Here is a 26,410-nt window from a genome sequence, read left to right as displayed (position 1 = left end):
CGATGTTGAAAGAATTATAAAAAGACCTCCCCCCCCCCCCCCCCGTGATCTCCCACTTCTTGAGTGTCCCTTGGGATTAGCTGACTCTTTGAAGAGTCTATCAAAACTTTTCTCTCAATTCCAGATAGGTTTTATTCTCCACTTCCTTTTCCTTCAAAGTAAGAATCCTCATGTGTGCATTCATGCATGCATTTGCTCTCAAACAAATGGTGAAAAAATCTTCTACATGTTGATATTTGCCTTTTGAGCAGACTAATTCTGCTATCAGGTAAACAGTTGCATAGTAGATGGTTCAAATCTGAGGCTGGTTTTCATTACGGAGTAGCCTTCTGTTTGTCTCACAAAATGCCTTGTAGAAAAATGCGGCTATTTCACAAAGGTGTAAATGACTTCTGGATCACTCAAAGACTTTCTTACAAAGTGGCATACATGTGGATGGATATTGAAATACCCAACTAAAGTAGACTAAATGAGAAATACAAATTATCAGAGAAAAAAAATTCAGGATATTACTCCAAATCTTCATTGTGCTTTCTACAAGCCGGGCTTGTGGTGTCAATGGGAATGAGAAGGGATTTCAATAGTTACCACTACCAGGATTGTAATTTATTAGCTAATATCAATATTTTATTTATTCTCAGCAATACAAGTTCTCACGATATGTAGGAAATGTGGCTAGCTTTTCCAGGTGAAGGTTAAAGTTTGCAGAAAAGATAAGACCAGTGTGGTTCGTGTATATCTTAACACTCAAATACTCGATAAGATGAGAGGTATGGAGGGCCTGAATTCTACTTCCAGTTTTTTCCATTAATTGAATTTTACTGCAAGTAATTTCTGTGCTACTATTGTTGTTCCTGTTATGCAGACAATGTAACATTTACTCATTCTGTCAAAATACTTTGAGATATGGCAATGAAACGCGTTATTGTAAAATATGAATGTCTATTGTGAGGCATACCTCTAAGGAAAGAGTCATGAACAGCTTACCAAAATGAGTCAGTACTTCCACCATTAAAACTCTTGAAGAGCAAGGCACGACTGTGCTGTTTATGAAAATTGTTGATATCATGAACAAGACCTTTTACAAGTTTAAACAAAAATCGTTTCTCTTTTTCCTGTTATGGAAAATGTTACCATTAGAGCAGTGCTTTATTTACAGCACAAGACTGCATAAAAGAGAATGCACAATCACCGTTTGATCCTGACATGGTTTTGTTAAGTTTATTAATTCACTTAACTCACTTCACAACCTTTTGAGAACACTTAATTACTACATCTGCTCCCTCCATTTGCTGAAGTGGCATAACACAGGCACACAGAACTTCTCCTTCGTTCCTGACTGCATCCCAAAAAGCACACTCTCCTACCAGAGAAGGCAGCCAAACAAATTTTCTCGAGATTAAATAAACGTATTCCCCTTTTGAATAAATTTAATTTAAATTTAAATTTAAATTTAAATCTCTTATTTTTGTTAGGTTTTGTCCTAACTGGGTTATGCCATGTACTAGGAAAATATTGTTCTGCTGTGCTGTTCTCCATGGTTTCTGCCTTCATTCGCACCCACCCTGAATCTACAGCATACTCTAAGAGGGGATTAGTGACTAGTTATTTGAGTGATAATGTGTTGAATGAGAGCAGATGTCACTGACGAGAAAAAGACAGAAGCACTGGGGTGTCTATAAGCACACAAGTGAAGACAGACCTTTAGGATATCTAGGATGCTATGCCCATTAACTACAGCCAGGTTTTTTGAAGCGTACATGTACAATGTGTAATTGCAGAAATCCACTTTGTCTCTCCCTCTCTTTGCGTACCTTTTTCACCAAAGTATAAGTCACGATTTATAACCATTTAAAATACATGCCATAAACCTTTCTGAAAAACAACCCCTACAACAGCAGAGTCTTAATAGAGCCATCAAGCTCCCCAGTTCATGGGTTGAAGGTTATGTCCTTTTAACTTGGAAACATGCACTGGGAGAACAGTTAGTGCACCTCCTTCTCACGTTATACACCGTTGGCTGTTTACGTGGTGTGAGAAGCACTTCTGAGATTAAGTAGCAGACAATTACGATGGAATATCAGAACTAGGGTTGACTGAATCATAAATTTTGAATCCTAAACCTTATGTAGTACTGCAGCTTAAAAACATTCTGATAAAGGTATCTGTGATTATATAAGACACCAAATGCTTGTTTTGCTGAAGTCCCAGAGTGTCAACTGCCTGGCCATCAATACTCTCATTCAGGTGTGTGACATTAATTTCAGGCTCCTTTTTTTTGAGATTCTGAGCTTTTGTGCCCTTTTTAGTGAATTTCTGAAAGGAACTCACAATTCCATCATGGTAGGAAGAAAGAAAGGGGCACTTATACACAAGAACTTTAGTTCTTATCGACATTTTTTTATTAAAAAAAAGGCAGCTGATTTTTAGGGAATAAGAAAAATATGAGACAGAGAACTTACAGGTAATATACATTGGAGCATTGATATATGAAATTGTAGAAATAAAGTACTGGATGTAAAATACTGCAAGCAGCATAGAGGCTGAAATACCTTTAAGCACACCTTCTTAATCACTTCAAACCATTCCAAATAATGAATGACTTAATAAAAGCTGTATTTAAAAAAAAAAAAAAAAATTAGAAATGTTTGGCGCTACTGCAACGGGAACGTCTGAAACTTGCCAAGTATAGCACCGGTCTGTTGCACTTCAGAAAGTCAAGCAAGCAAGAAGAAAATGCCCTGATTTGTCTCTGTCCAAAGCCTGTTTTTATACATCATGTGTGTGTACTGATACATGCTTGTAACTATATTAATTATTTTTCTTGGTTTCATATTTGTATCCATTAAGCCCAGTTGAGGTTAGTATCAGCAAGCTTTCCATATATCAAACCAGACCTTACAGATACATAATTGGAGGTTACTTTTACACAAGACAACAAACTGTCTCCAAAGCCCAGAGAAGTGCTGGGGCGATTGCAGACTGAAGAGAATATCTGAAGAATATTACACGTGAAGCAAAAACAATTTCACAGTCATCCACACTAATCATTCAAGTCTAGGTACACAAAAGATCTGGCTGATCTCCATGGTTTTTCACTATATGAGAGACTATGATTGCCTCTCAGATAAGGTATGAGAGAGATCATATCTCAGCTGTAGCTTTCTCTTGCTGTAATATTATGGTACTGCACTCCAGAGTGTGTTCACAGCAGAACATATACCTTAAACATAATAATATGGTCTTGGTCACTTCCATCAGTGGAAAGCTGAGACAATGAGCTACCCAGAAAAAGGTCAAAATATTCTTGCTAACTGGCTTACATGTCGCATTCCACAAATTTCTTCGTGCTGAGAAGAGACAGGCAAACATTACTTGTGTTTCTTTCCTGATTTAGCTGTTGCATTCTTTTACGGCATATTGTAAGTCACCATAGAACAAGTAAGTGCTCAGTTCTTCTGTGCTTTTGGGGTGGTTGTTATGGTTTGGGTTTTTTTGGACATTGCAATTGTTCCCAAGCATTATGAATAGCTGCTATGTATCACAAAAGACTTTGAATATTTTGCCAAAGACACTTGAAATAATTTCTAGAGAAATTGCGGCCAATTTTTTTATTTATTTGTGCATGTTATTAACTTGCTTGGCAGAGTGCAGGTGATCAGCCCCTGAAGCTGTTGCACATCAACCAAAAATCTGCAGCTTTCTCCCCTTTTCCTATTAGTTAGTATAATGCCATGTTGTGCAACTGAAGCATAGGACAGTAATCTGTTGTTGAAAAATTGTTTGCACTTGCTCTATGCAACACGCGGTTCCTTTCCAGTACTTGTTTCGCCCCAAGAACCCATCTGAACATCTTAATACATTTATTTTTTTTTTTAAAGCTGCAGTAATTAAATACATAAAAATAAAGACTTGTGGGGGTACACAATCCAAGCTAGTTGGAAACATTTGGTGGGACTATAGTTGCTAGGTGACTGGACCTTCAGATTTTAAATGCAATTTTTCTTCATTTGAGTCCTGCGCAAGTCTGGGAAACAGCATGTAGCAGCCTCAGTCTGGCGCCTGGCTGCTGTAGACAGGAAGCATTTCTTATCTAGTGTACAGCTCTTAGACTACAGAGACACAAATTGAGGCTGTGGCTTCAGTTCAGCAAGGGGCTCCGCGTTTTCAGATTTCTTCTGTAACCACCCAGGAGGAAGATTGCCTGGCCTGAGTGGGACAGCCTCCTTCCCAGGCTCCCAGCCATGCTCCTTTTGCAGCCCACTGTGTGCCACCAGCCGAGCGAACTCACTGTTGTAACTCACGCTCCGGCGGCGCATGATTTGGTTATATCCATAAAACATACTCCACAATATGCCTCTTACGGGGCCTGGCTTACCAAAGACTGATAGATATGCGGTAAGCTCCTGCATGTTCTGGCAGCTGGAACACACTACCAGCTTTTCACTCAGGACCTCTCACTTGTCAGCTTTAGTTTAGTTGTCGAAGTGTTTTCTGTAAAAACTCAAAAGTTCTCTACAAAGCTTTGCCAATAAACAGCACTGGGGCAGAGGTCAGTGACTGCGCTGGTGACAAAACATGGCTCTTCCAAGTCCTTGATCCGTTCTCCAGTGGTACAAGCTCGGTCTTGTCTAGCCTAGGAACTGTGCTGCTGGTGACGAAGTAGTGTCCACAGAGCTTCTTACACATGCTGCACAGACACTGCACCATCTATGCGGTACTGAAGTGGTGTGATCCTGTGCTGTGCACAGCCTACTTCCAAAGAGGGCTTGAATTTTGCTCCTAGAAGGCTGGGTGCATAAGACCTAGGAAATGCAACACCTGTGCTTAAAACCTCTAAGTGCCTTTTTTTGAATTTAACTTCGGGGGACTTTCTTAAGATCTGGGAGACAGCCACAGATATAACCAGGTTCCCAAGTTAGTGTATGTCAGTTCGGTATGATCACAGGCATATTGCAGATGAGAAAATAAACACAGGTTAAGTTCAAGCAGCTGTCCAAATATTACACTGTAATGAACTCATTTGTTAGGAAATCGTGCTGAAATGCGTTACTTAAGGTCCTATATAGCAAATTCAAGTCTTTTTTGGTGACTGAAGCAGTGTCAGGTACACATTTTCTATACCAAGCATGGGACCTCCTATTTATTTTATGGCACTAAAAAAAGTTTGCCCCCAAAATGTCAAGAAATATACAGAAGTCTTCTAACAAGTCACCTGTAAATTAAATCAAATGACTAAACTGTGAGGCCTTGGTTCTCGCTCACTGCTGAAACACCTGGTTCTTTTCCAGATGAATGAAGGCAGCCAGAGATAAAGAGAGGAAAAAGTGCACACGCTGCTGCTCTGGCTGCCTGTGTACTGCTAAGTGAAAACATGACTGCATTAGGACTAAACGGATCTCAGTCGGTTTCCCTTTCCACCAGAAGGATTGCCTGCTAGACTTGACAAATGTCCTCTTGTATCTCTTTTCTCTTTTTTTTTTCCTCTCCGTGCAGATATTTGAAGCAGTTGGTGAATGATGTCACTTCTGGTCAAATGTCCTGAAAAGATGAAAGTGTTTGCCTTGAGGAAACTATGTTCTATTACACAGAGCCCGTTTACTTTTCTCCTATTGTGCTTTACAACTTGCAAGAGCTGTCTCTGCAGATAATAAGATTTTCGCTCTGCAGGGTCATTTAAGCTATGGTATCTTCTGTCAGTGTTGGCACTTGAGAGCTTTAATACTGTCAAAGTTGCAAAGGAGCAATTTAAGCACAAGAGATAGAGAAAACCAGCCATTTTCTTGTTCAACTTCGAAAATTATGTTTCCAAAGAGAAACCAGCTATACAGTATGTCACTAAGCAACTGATCAAACAAGAAATTGATGGAAGATTTAAAAAAAATATTTCCAGTCACATTGGCACTTGAGAGACTTATTAGGTAAACAAGAGGATATATCTCTGTTTAGTGACTCCATTAAACAATTGAATTCCTTGGACAATGATTTCAAGAGAAACCAAAGAAATTCTAAAGATTCAGGACCAAAGGACCAAAGTCTACTCATTTTCAGTTGGTGATTCTAAAAATCAAGTTTGTTGTTAGAATCTCTATGCTCTACGATTAAAAATAGTCTGATGTGCTAAAAAATAGAGGCATGATTCCGTAGTTGGGAATTTGGGTAGTGTTCCAAACTGATTCATACAAATCTCATTGCTGGAGCAGGACTTTAAAAAGAAAAATACGCCAATTTTGTGAGCAACAGGATGCTCTTAAAGACTTATCATGAAAGCACATGACTAATAACTTCTTGGGTTATGTGATCTTCTTGTCATGTGTAGGTTTTCTGGTTCTGTTTTAATGTAACATCATTTGAATGCAAAAAAAAATTATTTTGAAAAAAAAGTCACAATATTGTGAATGCCAAGCATTTAAAACCACTGAGCTGAACTGCAGAAATAAATCAGTGTTAAATCACAAACCTGGAGGAAGGTAAGAGATAACAGGACATAAATCAAGTATGTTTTTGGAACAGTAGGAATAAATGGGAGTAAAGAAAAAATAAATAAAAAAAAGAAAGAAGGAAAATAATGATAAAAAGTGGAACTGAAATATGCCTGCTCTGAGCTGAAAAGAAGAGCAAAAGAATAATAAGGGGGCTAGAATTACAGATAAGATGCCAAATGTAGTTAGCACAATCTTGAAGACTGTGCTTTTTTTTTTTCTTTTTCTCTTGCCAATATCATATTTTGTTCTGCCTCATTAGAGAGGGGTTTGTTTTGTTTTGTTTTGGTTTTTTATTTGAATGAAAAAGATGATAGGTAAGGATCATGGTCTGCTATGCTTTAAATTGTGAACGAGGTGCCTTCCCAGGATTTTTTTTGCTCCTATAGATACCGAAATGCTCAGAAACTCATCCCAACTTTCATTTAAACAATTAAAGTCCTCCTTCCTGCAAACTGTCTGGTGGGTTTATTTTCTGCTTTGAATGTCTTGTCAGTTCTGGTTAGCTTAAGGCTGTCCATCAAATTAATAATGTGCAATCTTAAAAGGAATGGTGCTTCTTCCATGTAGATATTATAAGAGATTGCACACAGCAGAATTTTATGCGCTGGAAAAGACAAGAGTGGGATTTAACTGAGTTTCTGAGAATTCTGAAAATTACAGAGGAAAACAAAATACATCAGTAATTTCTTATTCTGCTTCAATACAAATGAGACAGAGGAGACAATATGTTAGGCCCCAAAGCAAGCTGTTCACTGGTAAAAAAATAATAAGAGTCAATGGCACTACTGTAATATGTCATATTATGTCATATTTCATCTTTCTTAACTGTACACAAATCCCCTCTTAAGGGTTTGCTGACTGCACTCTTTTTTGCACAAAGAAATGAAGAAATAACAAGTATGGAATTGGGCATGTACTCTTCAGTGCTGCTGTATTTTTGCTTTCTTCTGGCGTGGGCTCTGCGTGTTCATTGTCTGACCCCAAAGACACCAGATAAATCAAGGACTGTATTTTACTATGTTTACAATGGCAAGAAAAATGCCCAACAGGTGTAGACTTGCAGCTGGAAAGAGGTGGTGCTCAAGATGCCCATACTATATGCATTTCGGAAGAGGTTACTTTGAATCAGCTCTAGCTTGGTCCTGTTGACCGAACACCAGTTAGCCCACTTTCCACTGAAGTCTCTGGTCTTTTGCCAGACCAGAATGCATTACCAGAATACAGACAAGACATTAAAGTTTTTTCTTTTTTTTCTCCCCAGTACAGAAAAAAATAGAGGTTACTTTTTGGAAATGATCCACTTCCCTGCAAGTCTGCAAGTATCAAAGGACTTTTATCACAAAGACTGCACAGGTACAGGAAAAGATGGCACTTATGTCACAGAGTTAAGTGCTGAATCATGCAAAGCATAAATGTGTATAAAAAGGGCTCATAATAAAAGCAAATATAGCACTGTTGATTATACTATGTGTATATGAGCAAGCTACAATATACACAGAAGTCTGGCAGATGCTTATTACTACATGGCAAAGCTTTGCTACCTACAGAAAGATTAAAATATTAATCACTTATTCATTCAATAACTTGTCAAACATTTTAATATTTTCTAATGTCTCCTGATAATAATAGTTTCCTGAAATAAGTAGTTCCTAAATCATTATAGGATAATGTCAGAAACAATCCTGGAAATTACTGGAGAATTCCTGGAAGTCTGTAACAGGGGATTTAAAAAGGAGATGTGTAGCACTGAGTAACAGCTTCATAATAACTGTGCAGATATTTAGACATTTTCAGACCAGAAATATAAGTAAGAAAATATAATTTCACAGTACAGGTCTCCATTTTTCTTTTTCCCCCTTTCTGTACTTAAGAATAAAAATGGATATGAAACATACATTCTTGCAGCAACAGCATAACACTAGTTATATTCATTTTTATGACTGTAAATAGTTGTACACAGTAGATTATGCTAATGAAGAGATTGTTTTACTTTTATCATTATCACACTCTTTTTATGTATGTTTCTGATGTGAAGACAACAATAATAAAATAAAGTCTTTTATATCAAATCCTTCAAAAATTTTCTTGGCTGTGTTCTGATGCACTGAGTAACTCTTAGGTCACTGCCCCAAACGCTCTGACAAAGTATCCATGTTAGCTGTTGTCAAACCCTTTTGTAAAAAATCCTAACTTTCACGAACAGATTCATTAGGGATAGTTCTCCTGCCTTCAAAACTAACTACCTGTGATCTGATCCCAATTCCCTCAATGAAGTAATCCGAAATACTTCTTAAAAGAACCTGGCATCAAACACTGCATCATAGGGTACTTGAAAGTTGAGGTGATAGCAGTAGTTCAGTGCAGACCCTTCAAAAAATGTAGGTGTTGAATTAGTAGTTTTGGAACAAGATGAGTTTTTGCAAGCAGGATGAACTTCACAGAAATAAAAAATGGGTCAAAACAAAACTATGAATTGAGGAGTTTTGACAAGGTGGAAGATCACACAGTTCAAGAGTACACATCCCTTGCAGGTGAAGTAAGGCAAGATAACTTAGACTGAGAACAGCTGCAGGGAGAAACAATGAATAACAACTTGAACCATTCAAATCCCATCTAAACAGAGTGTAGAAAGTAGGTAGTCAGACCAAAATGGGTATGTGCTTCTGTGCCAATACAGAAGGAGGAACTGGGATGAATTAAAACTGAATACGGAACGAGAAATATCATATTAGAAGGATACTAGAAAGAAAATAATCAGTGGGGCACTGTATTTCCAAGGTGCAAAATGCAAGGGGAAAAAACAAGATGCAAGATCACAGGAGTGGTGCTATGCATTAAAGGAAGCATGCAGCCCAACCAGATGATTAAGTTAACTGTACTGTACTGAGAGGTAACAGAATCTTCACGAATTAAAATTTGATGCCTATGTAGGAAAAACATATTAATAGGGCAATACTATCACAGCCTGAGGAGGAGTGTGGTTCACTTAGGAGGTCTCAGAGGGTGTCACTGCAGAATACGACTAAAGGGAGACTCCGGTCATTCCCATGCAGACTCAGTAACTATTACACTGGACCATGAAACTGAGGCAAACTTTTAGATCCCATAAATGACTGCTTCCTGAAGCAGCTAAATGGGGAGCTAACAGGAAGAGAAGCACTCCTGAATATTTTTCTGACCACTTTCCTAATACCTGGTTCAACATGTTACCGTCAAAGTACAAGTAAGTACAAAGTACTGCCCTTGCAGGGGAAAAAAGGAAAAAAAAACAAAACACACAAACCAAAACAAACCAAGTCTGCAGCAGTGTTTGATTTTAGAAGGAGGAAGTATTGTTACTTATAAGGAACATATAAGGGAATCTGTCTTAGATTGAATTATCTATAAAATAGGTTCTAAAACAAATCCCCAAATGAGGAGGATAAGATTGCCAGGGCCAGAACATATTCCGCTAGCCATTCCTACAAATCTTCGGTGTGACATTACTGAACTATTGCTTTTATTTTGGGCAAAGTGGTAAAAACTATGAAAAACAACAGTATCTGTAGAAAAAACAGCCAGGGAAAAGTGAATACAATACTTTTAGAGGAAAGGTATGTCTGTGAACATGAAGTCTGTCTCAGTAGGCATTTTTATTTAAAAAATCATCTGAACTAACACAAGCACCAATCACAGGAACACTACTGTTCTGTTTTAGGGGTTTCCAGCATCTTCTAGCAGTATTTTTCAGTAAGTTCAAATGCCAGCTAAAATGCTAGTAAGAGACAAAATCCATGACATTCATTCAAAGTTCTGACAACTTTAGAGACACAACCCTACTCTTTACATTGAGATATAATGATTGCCTCAACGCAATTATTTTGACTACCTCTAAAACCACGAATGCAGTCTGTAATCAGTGTACTAAATTCTGCTAGTAGTCACTTCACACAATCTGTTTCACTTGTATATCTACGTGAAAGTCAGAATGATAGCATGCTTTCTGCCTTAATATCTTAGGCTTCCACACTGTAATCTAAAGACTTGGTTATTGCAGCTAGGTCACTATTGCCAGCCTACCTACATATCTCCAGTATTTTGAAATTTATTTTAAATTCTGTGTTGTGTACTGTTGCATTTGCTATATTGCCTTGCTTTGGCATGTTGAAAAAAAAAAAAATTCATTAAAATAGGCAGATTTTCATATTAAGTAACTGAAGGGTCTATTTTTACCGTCAGAATTAACTAAGCGCAAGAACTGAGGCAAGGGCTCATATTAGTTTTAGAAAGAACTCTAACTTTATACATGTTAATATATGTTTGTAATTGTGTTCAGATTATATAAATTATATACAATTCTACCCTTAGAGACCTGTGCTGATAGGGACATTGAGTGAGATATTTTTCCAGTGTAAGGCACTGCATAATTAGTTCAGTGTAGGAAATATACCAAGTAATTACATTTTTGCCTGCCTAAATTACCCCTGTAGATTCAGTTGATTATAGGAATCTGCTAGCTGTTAAGCAACTACTGTGTTTCACCTCTATTAGTGGCTTTTCAGCAATGCAATAGGCAAAATAATTCCTGTAAGTCTGTAAAGTCTCACCATGCTTTTGAATGGACCAACATATGTACAAATGTAACTTATCATCTGTACAATCGCACAATTAATGTAATCTATCTGTTGCTGTCTCCAGTAATACAACATTATGCAGCAACAACTCAGTGTATTAGAGCTCACCACTGCAGTCCATTGAGTTACTGGTAAGGAACACCATCGGTTTTCCACGTTTTTTTTTTTTAGTAAGTCATGCATGCAGAATACGGCACAGCATTTTGAGTAATCAAGACAAGACTACTGACAGGAGTGTAGGATACAAGTATAAGTGGATCAATAATTTGACCTAGCAATGCAACTGTTTGGCAAAAGACTGCATCATTTAATGAGTCAGTTTATTTAGGGCGTTAAGACTTCTTTGCACAGTCCAAGTAGAAAGGTAGTCACCTAACACCCTTCAAAGGCATACATCCTAAGCTTGACCAGTATGTCTCCTGAGCACAGCACAGTGCTGCAAAGACAACACCAGCTGAGCTCTGAAAACTGTCTATCAACAACACTGCAGTATCTCTGCGTGAGAGACTTGAAACCCTCACTTAAGAGGGGTTATCCTTCCAGGTGCAATGCTGTGCTATTGTGGCTATATAGCTTCTGGTTTCAGTGCTTGAATGGATTCTGTGAGCTCTGCACTATGTCCTTTTTAGTGCTGCTACATATGCATGTAGCAAATGGGGAGTAGGAGGCAGGGGGCACCAAGGCAACGTGAGCCAGCAGAAGCAGGGACTGCCCTGATGCTACTTACCCTCCTGCTGACTCTTGTTCCTATCCTGTGCCGGCAGTCACATGTTTAACTACCCCTGGGAACTCACCAGGCCAAAAATAACCCACTCTTTACAAATAATCTTACTTTTCAAAATCATGCCCATTGGGGGATTGCAAGTTTTTCAACAGTAAGCAACATGAGATGCACCACTGCATGGAAACTTGGTCCAGCTAAACAAAATTAATAAAGCAAGGTGCCACAGATATTTGTATTAAGCCGTAAAATGTTTGCCCTAGTTATTTCCACAGGGAGGTTTCTCAGTGTTATGGAGGTGCTGACTTTGAAGATGCATAGTGCATTTAATTTAGTTACAGTGGCAAAAGAGCCTAGAAAAGGAGTTCAAACATCAAGTTTATTTAACAGTACAGTAAGATGGAACCAATATTCTTTGCTAAGCCTCAGCTCTGTCAAGAACATCCACTTCAGGAGAATAGTCCAGGTTGTCTTGGATCAATAGTAAACCTACATTCTGAACCTGACAGTGATTTCTTAGACATCTGGTCCTCCGACCCCACAGCTCTCATCCATGCTGGCCATGTATAAAGAGGTCTGGCAGGTAAATACCTCCAGCCTCCAAATTAGACCACCTACAGACTAAGTACAGTAATTTCCTACTGCCACTATGTTGTCTATGAACTGGGAAAGTTTGGGATCCACTGCACTGGAACCATGCTCTGAAAGGTGCTAAAGGATCTCCGGAAAGGTCCTAAATACACAGCAAAACAGTTCACTACATGGAGAAAGAACAGTTTGTAGCAGAGATTCAGTCTGAAGGTGCCAAGGGCTGCAGCAGAAAGCTTTGGGAAATTGCGCAGAATTAGCATACAAGGGAGAAAAACTGCATAGCATTTCCTTAAAAAAAGGTAGATGCTTCAGGGAAGAAAGCTCAGAGAAAAGATGTTAGGTTTTCAATCTGTTGGGGTTTTTTGTTTGTTTTGTGGTTTTTTTTTCTCCCCAGATGAAAGCAGGGGAGATTTCATTACTGAATTACCAGGGTTCGGCCCAAAGTAGAAATAAAGCTACCAGGTAATATTTTATTTTTTCATGACATTATTGTAAAGTACATACAAATTGCCCTTTTAATAAGGATGGGCTATACTATAATATTCATGATGATGTTTACAGGTTCAGTGAAGAAATATAAAAGGTGAAAAAATTACAGGCGAAAGTATTTGAAAGCTACAGAGACTAACATCAAGTTTGCAGGCACGAAGCCACAAGTAAAGAGGTAATAGAGACAGCTGCAAACAAAGCAACATTCATATTCATGCTTTAAGCATAGATAGGCAGACAAGCAGTAGACAGCCTGCCTACTTTTAAGGCCTAAAGACAGATGGACAAGAGCAATACTGCCAATTAGTTAGTGTTCATTCAAAAAACCCAATCAGGTAACCAAAATCCAAGAACCACAGATCAGTATAGCATCCAATATAGATGATGGAAACAGTATTGGTAGCAGCCAGCTGGGAAACAAAGCAAGTCAGCCATCCCTTTCTAGGACTACCAGAACTGAAAAGAAGACCAAGGTATGAACAAGCTAACGGCAGTACCTAGTGAACAGATGCCCATCCACCACAGAGATCACATGAAGAGTTAAGAAGTGAAACAGCCAAACCCACAGTTCCAAGATGGTATAATTCTTCACAAAAGATCAAAGCTCAAAATCAATGTTTTAAGCAGTTGCTGAAGGTTATGCGTATCATGTAGTATTTTGATAACATTTTTTTTATTTAAATAAGCACCCCAGGAGAGGAGTACAAATATCAAATGTCTCTTGCAAAGATATGTCCCACAGTTCAGATTCAGCAATATTTAATTCAGCTGCTGCACAAGTCCTTTTATTAAAAAAATCCAAACCAAAACCATGAACAAAACCAAACCAAACACCTTTTTCCACACTTCTGGCTTTCTTTGTCAAACAGCAGTTTGCTCTGGAAATTTTTACTCTGCAATAGCACTCTGGCAAACTTGGTGAGGAATTCAGATGTGCTCTGATACAGAGCCCGGCTTGGGACCAATAAAGAAAGCTAATATCAAGCCCACCAGCTGTGGCATTAAAACTACTGCAAAGCTATTACTTTGTTATCTGCAGTTAAAAGTAGTTGATGGAGCCTATGAAGAAATATGACCAGGAATACATGCAAGAACTTTGTATTTTTGCCTTTATCTAAAACATGATTGTGCATTTGACTCCTGAGATGGGATGTGACAGTTTCTGCACCCTGGCCTCCCAGGAGGACACAGGCATCACAGCACTGATGACAAAACTGACTGAACGGACTGAGCAGCTCAAATGACAGGCTGTCTCCTGTTTGTTTTTTTCTGTTGCACAGCCCCTGCGCAACAGTTCCGCTGAATGAGAAAAAGCGAACCGAACCAAACCACCAGTGGCACAGACTGAACCAAACAGAGCCAGGCAGAGCACTCTCCAGGCTCTCACAAGCAATCGCTGGGAATAGTGGCATGCCATGCTCTGCACTATGATTAAGCTGGAAGAATAATCTGAGGAAAAATACAAGGTCTCTTCTGTTCTCATCACCTAAAAGGGAAGCCATTCACAGAGCAATGGGATGTGGGAAAGAGACCTTGGCTAACTTGGTGGTGTGAAAAGTGGCTGATGCACACCAGGCAGGTGTGCACATCCCTGCCTGTGTGTCACTGCACAAAGCGCTGCAACAAAGAGGTGCGAGACGCTAGCTCTGAAAAAAACAGGTCTGGTTTCACAGTGGTTTGTATAGCCAACCTGATGTTTTCACTGTGGAGGTATTTTATGTATTTATACAAATATATAAAAGAATCCCGAAACTCCGCTGTGAGACACTACATGGCATAGGACCAAGACCAAAACCAAAAATAGATCAGGGAGAAAGAAATGAGGCTAGCCTGTAACCCTGTCAAGAAATTCGAAATAGCACAGTAGGAAATCCATAGGAGAGCAAATCCCTTTCATCCTGTACAATTATCCCTTGTTACATGGTTGGTTTTGGCTATCTCCTTTCAAGCTGTAAAGGCCTAGATACTTCTCTGCAGAAATTAGAAGTTTGCCTGGGTATAACATGATAATTAATAATTCTGAGTTATCTAAAATGCAAATTAGGCTGCCAGATATGTTCCATTAATGATCCTTTTAAAGTTACAACAGCATTTTCAGAAAAAATTATTTCCTCACAAATGTAGGTCAGTGACTGTATTCCACTGATCAGATAAATGGAATATCTTAACCTACTTAAAGGAGTTTAAATTTAAACTTATTTCCAAAATCAGCCATTGCAAAAATACGTGTGTGTGTGTATATATGTGTGACATCTGTATATGTTTTATATATGTATATATAATATCTACAGATATATGTTCCTAATTTCAATTTAGAATGACTGAAGTCATCCCAAATATTATCATAAAATCAAAACATATATATCATTGATGCAATAGCCTTTGATTACTTCTAATTACAACTCAACCGAAATTTTCATGCTGACCTGCCATATTGCCCATTCTCACTTCATATAGCCAATGCTTCACAGCTTTGCTAGCGAGTAAGAGATGCTAACGCTCTGATGTAATTCCATACAAAATACCCCTTGACATGCTTTATTTGTTTTTCTAATTAAGTGCTTAGCAAACCCACACAGCAATATGGACACATGTAACTCTGTAAGCGTACATCACGCTTCTCCACTCCTGCAAATGACTCCCACCTTCCTGAAAACACACATGCAAACCTCCTACCTCCCAAATGCAGATAGTATTAATTATCAGAAAGGACCTAAATGTTTACAACAGGGATTTAACATTTTCATCAACATGCTTCTTTACTAAGTAGTAATAAAAAAATACGTGGAGTAAGGGCAGTATTTGCCAAACTAGAACCAGAAGTAATGTGAATTTACAATTTTCATGCAATTCTGCTGTAAACGGTTACTCAAAGATATACCCGTTGCCAAGAGATTTACGATGTACTCATCATTAAATAAGGTCCATGTTTTTACATAGTAAGTATCCACTCACTCAAATGAACTGTGACTCTAAGTTCCACCCTTGCTGCTAACATTGGAAACCAGAGGACTTCTAGTTAGGGTGAAGACAGCAGCGTCGTATCATCGTCTGCAGTGGACTCTCCAGTTTGAGTTTGTTGTGCTTAGGTGCTGGCCCTTACAAGGACTTCTTGTGAGTTTGAACAGAATACAATCCACAGTGCAAAAAATGTGAAGTTCACAGCATGTTGAAAGTATGAACTGGTTTGGTAGTCCTTGAAGCTAAGCCACCACAGGGGGCAGACAATATCTGCCCCAACACTGATCTCCAGCAGAGGGGCAGCAACAACCTGGCACCACAGATATGATGGTCATGCTGTGCCCCACTTGCCCTCCTGCTACAAGCGCCAGTGTGGCCAGTCTGCGTGGGGAATGCTAGTTCATTTTAATTACTGGACTGAACGGCCAGTGAGTGGTAACTGTGTGATGATTACAGGCAAGATTATCACTAAATCAGTCATTTTTTTTACTATTAGATATGCAGAACTATAACTGCATCTGATTTTTGTTACCTTTGTAGATCACAGTTCATGGTTTCTCACAGCCTGTTATAATGCAAGGGCCTGATTTAACGTTACTGAGACATCATCCCACTCTGATGTAGAGAAAAGGGCCAAAGAGAGAGAAAAAAAAAAAGGGGAGTGGGAAGCAATTCCCAAAACCTGCTACCAACAGCATGGGCATCAGTAAAATCTCTAGGAAAAAGCTCTACTGAGAACATCACTGAATGTGCCCCAGGCACTAGCCACAGTGAAACAAGCATAAAATCGTAAGTGGGTAACAGGCCATAAAATAAGAGTTTCTTTGATAATTAAGTGTATCATATTCTTGACCACAATCTCCATGAAAGTAACTGTGATATGAAAGTCTAGATATCCAGACGCATATCCAGAGAGTAGCTACACTGACACACACAGAAAGCACAGAGAGATTCCCCTTCTGTAAGAGATTAGGATCTCCCTCAGCTGTTGTACACGCAGCAAATACCTGCAGTGAGGCTCACTTCATCCCAACCAGAAAAACAGCAGAGCGCTGCAGCCCTCCTCTAATTCAGATGGTTTCTTGGATGCTTCTTCCCTTACACCACTCTCAGTTTGAGCTCAGCTTTCCCTCTCTCTGCTACAATCCTTTTACACTCTACTTGGCCTCACCTTCTGCTCTATAAATCTCTGTACTTATGACAGGCAGCTGTGACCATTCCTTGAGCCTCCAGAAGAAACTCTTTTCCTGGAACAAATCATTGCTGGAGACATACACACGCAGCAAACCCTTCAACAGGACTAGAAGTGCTCTGCTGAAGCATTCACTACCAAAAGCATACCTTCAGCGGAAGGTAAGGGTGTCACAGTGACTGGCTATAAAGGCAGAAAGAATTATTTCCAGAAGACACGGGAAGCCTTTGAACAGATGGGACAGTTCCTTACCTTCCCTGAAATCCACTTCTTTCTAAATGTACATACATGTACCTTAAGGTGTTAATTACTATGATAATTTGTTATCCTACTTCGCTGCCTTAATATTTACTGTTTACTAACAAGCACAATAATAATACATTTATTTGGGAGGAGGCAGAGGCCCTCTTTCTGTTTTGTACTAACACACCACCCAGTTCAACAAAATCCTGATGAATATCTTTGATGGAGTATTTTTTTAAATTTATGTTATTAAATTCAGTTTTCTGGGCAAAAGGGTTAAAGAGGTATTGGAGAAAGGAGAGTGGAAGGTTTTGGGAGGTTGATTTGCCCGTCTGATTAAGCTCTTCTTGACCCTCCCTTCCCCTTTTATTTCTTGGCATGGCATTCATTTTCATAGGGGTTACTAATACAAGGGGTGGTGCTGTATACTCTGACAGTCGAGTGGGAGGTGACTAAAGAACAGCCTCTATTTTAAGATAACCTACATGCCACGTTGTCTTTCCTGTATCGTAGCTTAAGAAACCTTCCTGTTTCAGGACTATATGGGCCATAATGCTGCTTTTAAGTAGAGGCAAAGAGAATTCTAAGAATATTTTTTATTCTTTTTCTAAAGGGAAAACATCTTCATACCAACTTAACTCATCCAGACCTCCAGTTCCCACAGATTTGTCAGACTTCTTAGCATGAAAACTTAGCATGTGCTTCTCATATGCTCTGTCTTCAGTGATTGCTAATGCTCTGGAAATCCCTGGCCCTGATGCTCTATTGCTTGTGCTTATCGGTGTGATTAAGAACAAAAACCTAAGCTGTGCAGTTACAACCGCATGATAGCCCAGCCAAGATCCCTCATGGTAACACAGATAGCACTTATCTGTGTGATTCTATATGATCATATCTTTCTTTCTCCTCTGTGTATGATCTCATCATAGCAAACTGTATTATTCTTGTTACTGAGCATATGGCCACAAGAAAAGTCTAAAATACCTGTTTTAAAATATTTTCAGAGTGCTAATTCAATGATGGTAAATGTGTTCTGGGGTTATTTGATAAATAGTTATAATCAAACACAGAATTAACAAAGGCAAAAACATCAGGGCACAGATTTTCAGTTTATATAAGCTGAAGACACTGGAGCTATGGTGGTAAGAATACTCTGGATCAGGGAATAAAGTTTGATTCTTAATTCTGGAATGTATAAATAAACCTCTCTCTCCTGTTTGGATAGGCTCTCATCATTAACGAAGGACCTATCACTACGTTTTTACTGCCAGTGCCTGAGCAAACAGTTGCACAATTACACTGGTACCATTTTAGTATGCACTTTTGATTGCCTGTTTGGTACCAGTGGTTCCTGTCTTGACCTTTGAGACACAACGTCTTACTATAGTCTAATAATTAACAAAGGCCTATCAGAAACTGACTAGTTGTGCAGTGCGCAGCCAGTGTTCACATGCACATTTAGGGAATGACCAACCTGTGGTGCTCATGGAGATGCCCGTGGGGACCACAATGTGACTCAAACGGCCATGCAGCAAGAACTCAATCCTATGAAACTGTCACAACCTCCCTACAGAAAACAAGAGCTCAGGCTTACAAAGTTCTTTTTGCACCACTGTATCCAGTTGTAAGAACTGATGCCTAGAGTTACAGGCTTAATTCTACTGAGATCATGGGGAATTGCATGACTAGGTACCTTTCGGATGTTTCAGCCCAAATTGAATTCAGCGGTTAAGACATTTTTAGTATGCAATCCTGAAAGGTGTTCAAGCAAGTACTCCGGGCACAGCTGAAGCATTACTGTAACACTGCTTTTGCAGCACAAGTCATCCAGGGGTATCCATATCAGGCCCAAGCTGGAAGCCCAAAGTCTTCTGTTATGGAAAAGGGACAGTTGGACCTCCTTCCGCAGAGGAAAGGCATTTAAGGCCCTTCCTCAGAGTTTAACCACCTTTGCTTTGCTGTGCCTGGTAAATGTCCAAGGTAACAGAGACACACCGAACCATTTCTGTCTGCATTCATTTGTACTTCATAGCTTGTATGTGTCTCTCCTGATGTGCAGTCTCACAAATGGCAAGTGATCCCTGAGTCAATATTCATCAAACTGAGCACTACTGGTAAAAAAAGTGATTTCCTGCCTATCTGCTTCCATGTAAACCAGAGCTTCCATCAGCAATCCAAGTTTTCACGGTGTCCGCTAGTAGAATCCTGTTGTTGAGAAATTACGATGACACAGCTGAAAGCAGTCAACCATGGACTTGGGTGCAAACCCACACATGCATTTAGGCACCTAGTTTTCTCTGAAGTCAACCTAGGGGCTCTGAGACATAAATACTTGTGAGGACCTGGGCCTCACAGTTCAAGTCTCATTGAAAATGTTGATAAAGTAGCATTCAATATATAATATAGTCACCGCCACATCTTAAATTATTTCTAAAGGGATATTTAGCCTTCATAACAATGAGTAGAGGATACCTTTACAAATTTATGCTTAAAAGTCTTTACATTTACTGACCAGTTTGGTGATGAGACCTGAGTAGGTCACTGCTTCTCTGTGCGAAAAACACTAAGAATTTGTTTCAAGCTTCAGAAGGTAAAATGCTTTAATCCATGAAAGACTACAAGCAGCCAGAAAAGCAAATCTTGAAATCTGTACTTTACTTTTCCTTAGGCTTTCTAGTCAAAATCCCCAGTGAAGTCAGACACAGAACACATTCCTACAGAAGGTCAAAAGGCTCTAGCCCTGTACAATTCTTTACGGATTTTCCAGTGTGCTAGTTTTGTGTTAATCATCATTTGAGAATTCTGCCTGAACAGAGTGAAGTCAACATTTGTACCTGAGGGAAGAAAATAAATGAAGAAAATAAATATTGCTTATTTTTTTTCTCCTATCACCTGAGGAACAGAGAAAGAGAGAAAAACAGAATGATAGAGGTAAGTATGGGAAGAGAGAAAGAAAGAATCAAAGTAAAAGGGAATGAAAGAAAGAGGTAAAAAGGGAATGAGGGAGACAAAGCAAGAAAGAAAAGAAAAAGAAAAAAGAAAAGAAAGAAAAGAAAAAGAATGAAAGAAAGAAAAAAGCATGAAGAAAAAAGAAAGAAAAAGAAAGAAACAATGAAAAAGAACAAAAGAAAGAAATGGATGGACAGACAAACAGATAAAATGTAGGAAATAATGGAGTCTCTAAACCTGTGTGAACTAACTTGACTGGAGACAGATGTCTTAAGAACAAATTCTCATCTCACTTAAAATTAGTAAAAAATGGAGTAACTTTTCAAAATGTACTAAATTGAGTATACATAATTAAAACAAGCTTCTAATCTAGGTCATTGTTTTGTATAGTACTCAGATATGCATGAACGCATTTGATGCAGAAATCAGGAAGAGTTATGCAAATATAGCTGAGGACAAGATCTGCTTCGTTTTCTGAAATTACTGTGCCTAAACCACCTCTTTAGTTGCACAAGATAACTAAATAAAGTTACCGCAGTATTTACCATGTTCTCTAAATCTCACCAAGACTAATCACACTGCAAATACTGAAAATACTTTACCCAAAGCACAATTAGAAAGGCACTCAAATAATTTTTTGCATCTTTGTTTTGGACTTGACTTTTAATGTATCAACAAGTCCAACCAAGTCAATTAATTAGCTGCTCATATACTACATTGATTACACCATATAAGAAGGGTAAGGTTTACATACTGGCTGTTGCTCCTGCATTAATACTTAAGTAGGATATGCAAAAGCCAAGCTTGTAATGTTGTGATCACGTGGAGTATTACATCAAAAAAAAGCAGAGCAACAACAAAGAATTTGATTCAGAGCCTAAAGGTTGAAAATGGTGCTGGTCATTGCAAATGATAGTCAAGGAGGATGTTAGTCAAGTGGTATATGAGTGCATACCGAGTTTCTGAAAAGCTCATTCAGACAATCACTTTTTTCACGTGGAAAGTAGACGTGTTGAATTCAATAACAAAGTATACATTTTTTCATAGCTACAACCCAAATATATTCTGTCCACCAAAAAAAACCCAACACCCTTTCCACACTTGAATGGCAATAAAAGCCTCACCTGGGATTTAACAGAGGATCTTGCAACAGACAGGAATGGCAAAACACACCACACTGAGAGGGGGCTGTGTGTTGGTCCCTGGCTGGGTGATAGAGGGAGGATACTGCTGCAGCAGATGAGGAAATCTGCCAGCTTTCTTATATCACACTAGTCATATTTACAGCTCAAACCTCACTTACAACTGCAGTTGTACAATATAATTCCATGCTTTACTTTCAAATAGTCCAGACCTGAATGAGGATGATAGAGGTATTTTTACACAGAGGGAATATCTTCCAGCAGACAGACAAATGCTTCTGCTTGAGAGCACAGTGTTTATGAAACAGCAGGCCCTTTAGTTGCCCTGGAAACTATATTTGTAAAGGGCCGCAATTTATATTGTCCCGGAGGCTTTTAACATTTGCATCAAAGCTTCAGAAGATGAGCACTGTCAGTGAGTATTTATTCACAAAAAAACCCAAACTTTCACTTTAAGAAGGTTGAATGGTGTATTTTTTTTCCCCTGGCTGATGAGAAATGATCTTTCAAGAAACAAACCAAAAAAACCCATAAAGCTGTACTTGTGTGATGTGTTTACGGAAAGTCAAGAGCAACGCGCTTAGGATGTTACACTTGCTGGTCAGGGTTACACAGAGAACTTCCAGTGAAATAGAAGGCAAAAAAATAAACAGACCTCCAACAGTTTAAATACTGTCAGCATTTTCTGTTTACTGCTGTTGAGATATGACCCTTACCATCCAGAAACCTCCATCAGATTAAGACCTACTCTGTAATCCTAGAGTAAAGGAGATCACCTTAGAAAAAGCATAAAATGCAGAAAGCTAAAATTAAGCAGGCAGGAAAACTTGAGTTTTGATCAAATACTTAACTGAGAAAATGTTCTTAATTTTAGGAGCATGGAGAGCTTTATTTTTTCCAAGAACCCTGAAAAAAACCCCAACCCTTCTGCTACCATCAGAGGTTCAGAAATTTAAGTTGTACAAAACACTGTGCAGAAAGAGTCAATACACTTCTTACTATTTTCTGAATTTAGATACTGAAAAACAATCTATGGAGGAGTCTTGATGCTCATACTCAAGCAAACCCACTGCTGGGGTGAAGTGCTTGTTCCAGGATGAAGCAGAATAGTCAAAGAGATACCCTTCGATTTTTCCTACTTCTGCATCATTTTCTACTCTTGAAAAGTGTAAGGAATGGAAGCTGCAACAAGATTCATTCTTTTGAGGGTCTTGCACAAGCAGGAGTTGAGAGTAAGATGCAGAAATTTATATTCATGATTTGTGTAATAAAAGAATTCAGAAAAAGTAACAAAAAAAAAGAGACCTTTCCCTAGTCACAGAGATGCTTAGAGATGAGTTGAGGGAAAATTTTTGAGAGATCTGTGCAAGAACACTAATGTGGAAAAGAGACAGACAGAATGAGAAATTAAGAGTCCTCTGACTCATTTCCTTTGGGAGGGAAAAACTGAATGAGGAAACAGAAAAAATAGAAAACAGGCAGGATACTTCTTTCAATAACTTTCAGAATAAATCTGCTCTATCTTTGTGTAGGCGATTGTATACTTTAGACTAGCATTTGCAATATTTAAATGTCATATTCAAATAGCAAAAACCAAGCACAGTGAAAGTTTCACAAATGAAAGCAGACAAGAGGAGGGAAATGGTAATTTTTCACAATATTTTATAAAACAAAGCCACTTATGTCCCTCACATCATAAACTTTTCATCTATTCTTTGATCATTTTGAGTTGTTCTGCTAAAGTATGCTTCAACCATGTGCTGTCAAACATGAAGCTACAGGTAAAAGTCCATAATGTGCATGGCAAGATTTTTCTAACTCACAATACTTGGGAAGCTGCTCCTAGGAATTATCATCAGTTAGCAATGGGTTAGAGGACAGCTTCCCTCTTCTTTTTGGTTTGACTAACCACTGACTCCCTCAAGCTTCCTCTCAAGCTGGCCAGGTACACACATCTTACATCTATCTCTTTTATGTTGTTGAGCAAAAAGCAGCCAAAATCCTCTGCAGGTAAACCAGCGTACTACCTCCAAAAAGCCTGTTAATATTTCTTTAGAAATGTCAAACAGAAATTAAAATAATCTTTGTTTTGTTTTTCAGATTTCACATTGCTTAGATTTAGTTTCTTACCATTATCAGAATTAAAATGCTACGGCATAACTCCATTCATCTTTATCTCAACATTGTATCTGGGATACAGAATAATAATGAGTAGCCATTAAAATGTACAAATTATGGCTAGTTTCTTCTAAAATGTGATGGGAAAATATTCAAAAACATATTTGTAGCTTCACTTTGCCCAAGAGAGAAAAAATAAAGTGAAACAATTGCAACTATTATTGGAGAATATATAGATAAGTAGCTATTCTTGGTTGTGTACATTCATGTCATTGCTTTGGGTAAACAAAATCAACCTTTCATCTATATCTTATGCAGTTAATAACAAAGTTACTGAGGCAAATACATTGAAAAAAGTTTAAATGGCTCATAAACATGCTCCATTTAACCGTAACATGAAACTCCTCACTCTTTTATGAACATCCTGCCCCAAGTCATGCAGACCAAAGGAAAAGGTTCATCTCAAAGTAATTGAAAAGAAGAAAACATGACAGTATGGCTTAGCCAAGAGTAAATGGAAATATTTTAAACTATTCCTTGGGGCTTTATGATGCTTAAGATGAAGTCTTGTATTTATGAAACTCTGGTCCCAGACAACAGCAGCTGGAGTCAGGAGACTCACAATCTATTCTGACTGACCTCTTGAGTTCTGGAAAATCATCTTGCCTCTCTATCTCTAGTCTGTTTTCTGTTCTTTGTCATGTCTAGTAGAGGACAATGGATTGCCTTTATTTGTGCACTTGTACAGCAAGCAGCAAGTTGAGAAGCTAATCAAACTTGACACCTGTAGGCATTAGCATAACATCAGCGGTAAATAATAACAAGATAAGCTGAGTTTCAGCCTAGAATTTGATATGTAAGGTTCGTGAGCAATCCCCTGTTTGCTTTGTATTACTGTGTCCTCAGCCGCAACGGGAAGAGAGTCATTGAAAAAGAAGCATCTTAAGCAAGCAGTGCTTCCCGGAGACACTACTGCACAGTGAGACTGGTTTCAGGATAAACAGCTAATGTATGTTATAGCACTGCATCATTTATTTTCAGCAAGTGCTCTTTTGTGTTTTCCATGAATTTGCTGCCCGACATCTTTATTTGAATGCATGCAACTACAGTACTATGCACAGCTTCTTCCTGAATGACACTGCAAAACAAATTTTAATATTTTGTGAATCTCCTTCTGCTCTTGACTGTGACTGGATGTAGCAGCGCTGAAAAGCACAGATTATTACAGGGTATCATCCTTGCTATCAAAATTAAGGTGGTTTTTTGAGTCCCTGCTTTGTAACTCAGGTATTCAGAACCAAATATAGCCAAAGTAATAGTATAAGATAGAAACTGTCTATTTTGTATGCAGAGAAGATAGTTTCGGTCCATTCTGAAATAAATAACATATTCATATAACATCTCCATGCTAACATGCAAAGTCCATTGATTTCCTGTATCAAAATCCCATGTAGTATCTTCTGTACTTGGCAACACACACATCGTTACCTGCTCCAGAACTAATAGGTTCAGTGATTCACTCATTGAGTCCACCATATTGGTTATAAATATAAAACTTTTTTAGGGACACTAAGGCAATTTTTGAAGTTTGGGGGCATTTAAAGATGCCTAAAATGGCACCTTGTAGGAATTGAAAATCTTTAAACAAATTTTATTTGCTTCTAGACATTTTTAAAAGTCACTTGCTTCTTTTGGAACCATTTAACAAACTAGTCCCTCTATATAAATGGCTTAAGTGGGGATCCTTGAATTACTTTTAAAGGGTTTTTGAAACATAAGAAAATATGATTGTTGGTCCTTAACAGGAATTTACGTTTGCAAATTGCTTATAAAGGTTTGGCACCCAGGCTGAAAGCTGTTCCAGGATATAACCATGAAAAACATTGTTTTAGTGGCTACACTAAATCAACCCAACCTTTAGTTCTATCACCTGATTTACCTATCTATCTTTTCAAACTTCTGTATCTAAACTAATGCACACACAACTAGCTATAAAGTGAAAAGTTAGGCTGCATTTGTAAAAGATGTCATTGGGCTAAAGCTATTCCCACTGAAGTTCATGTAGCAGTGAAGAAGACACGGTTGCTGTTACAACACGAGGACATAAACAGACAGAAGAGTAAAAAGAAATCATTTCTGCCCTCTTTTTTACATTGGTTACTCATTCCTGTGCCCAGTCTTTTCATGCTAGCACAGAAGCCCATGCAGGTGTGAACAGGAATAGTGAACTCATCCGTCCGCGGTGGTTCTAACCTGCATTAGCTCCCTGGTCCAGGAGGAAAAGGAGTCCAGTCTCAGTCCAGGGCTGAAAAGGAGTGCGTATCCACATCCACAGGTCTAGATTTTTCAGTGGTAATGGTGAATTAAAACATGGCCTGAGAGTAAAACTAGGCCATTAATATAGCTGCTTTGATCAACAGAAGGAAATAGCTGGCCTTTTAATTATTTGTGTAACCCTAATCACTCACCTATGAGACTTCTTTCCTACTAGACTTTGGGTATCTGGTGTTCCTGGAGTCTGAAAAAGTCTAGGCACTACCTTTCAACACTAGAGATTTCCGAATCCTGTTCAGAGGGCATTACTTGAGCATCACATGTCATCACACCTGCTAATGGTTTACTATTCAGGACATAAACAGCAGATATGATGATATCACCAGGTTTTGTTCTCTCTCCTGTTATCTGACCTGTGTGTTAGCGCTTTTATGCCACTTAAGATCCACGTAGAGATGAGGTTACAACACAGCAGGCTGTATTGCCGAAATGAACCTGGCTGAGTGAGAGTTTGTAAGCTTGTGCGACTAAGTTTGACTGACAGATTCCCAATAGCATGCCTCAGGTGGGACAGTACGGGGTGTTATCCACCCTTACCAAAGGCACAGGCACAACTGACCTAGAATGGAAAG

The 26,410-nt window shown here is 38.6% G+C and overlaps 1 protein-coding gene across 1 annotated transcript in view; it reads right to left on the bottom strand.

The window, feature by feature from the left end:
- The window catches only part of ADCY1 (adenylate cyclase 1 (brain)), a gene marked incomplete at its 5' end in the record, with an annotated part of 154,259 nt that overhangs the window by 115,494 nt on the left and 12,355 nt on the right, over positions 1-26,410 (bottom strand). Inside the window, one exon of the mRNA XM_009895050.1 lies at positions 11,344-11,369. Within this exon, the coding sequence (XP_009893352.1) occupies positions 11,344-11,369 (26 nt within the window). The remainder of the gene's footprint in view (positions 1-11,343; positions 11,370-26,410) is intronic.

This window comes from Charadrius vociferus, unplaced genomic scaffold (genome assembly GCF_000708025.1).
Source record: "Charadrius vociferus isolate BGI_N301 unplaced genomic scaffold, ASM70802v2 scaffold101, whole genome shotgun sequence".
Classification (NCBI taxonomy): domain Eukaryota; kingdom Metazoa; phylum Chordata; class Aves; order Charadriiformes; family Charadriidae; genus Charadrius; species Charadrius vociferus.
The sequence above is the reverse complement of the archived record's forward strand: the minus strand, read 5'-3'. Positions and strand labels throughout refer to the sequence as shown.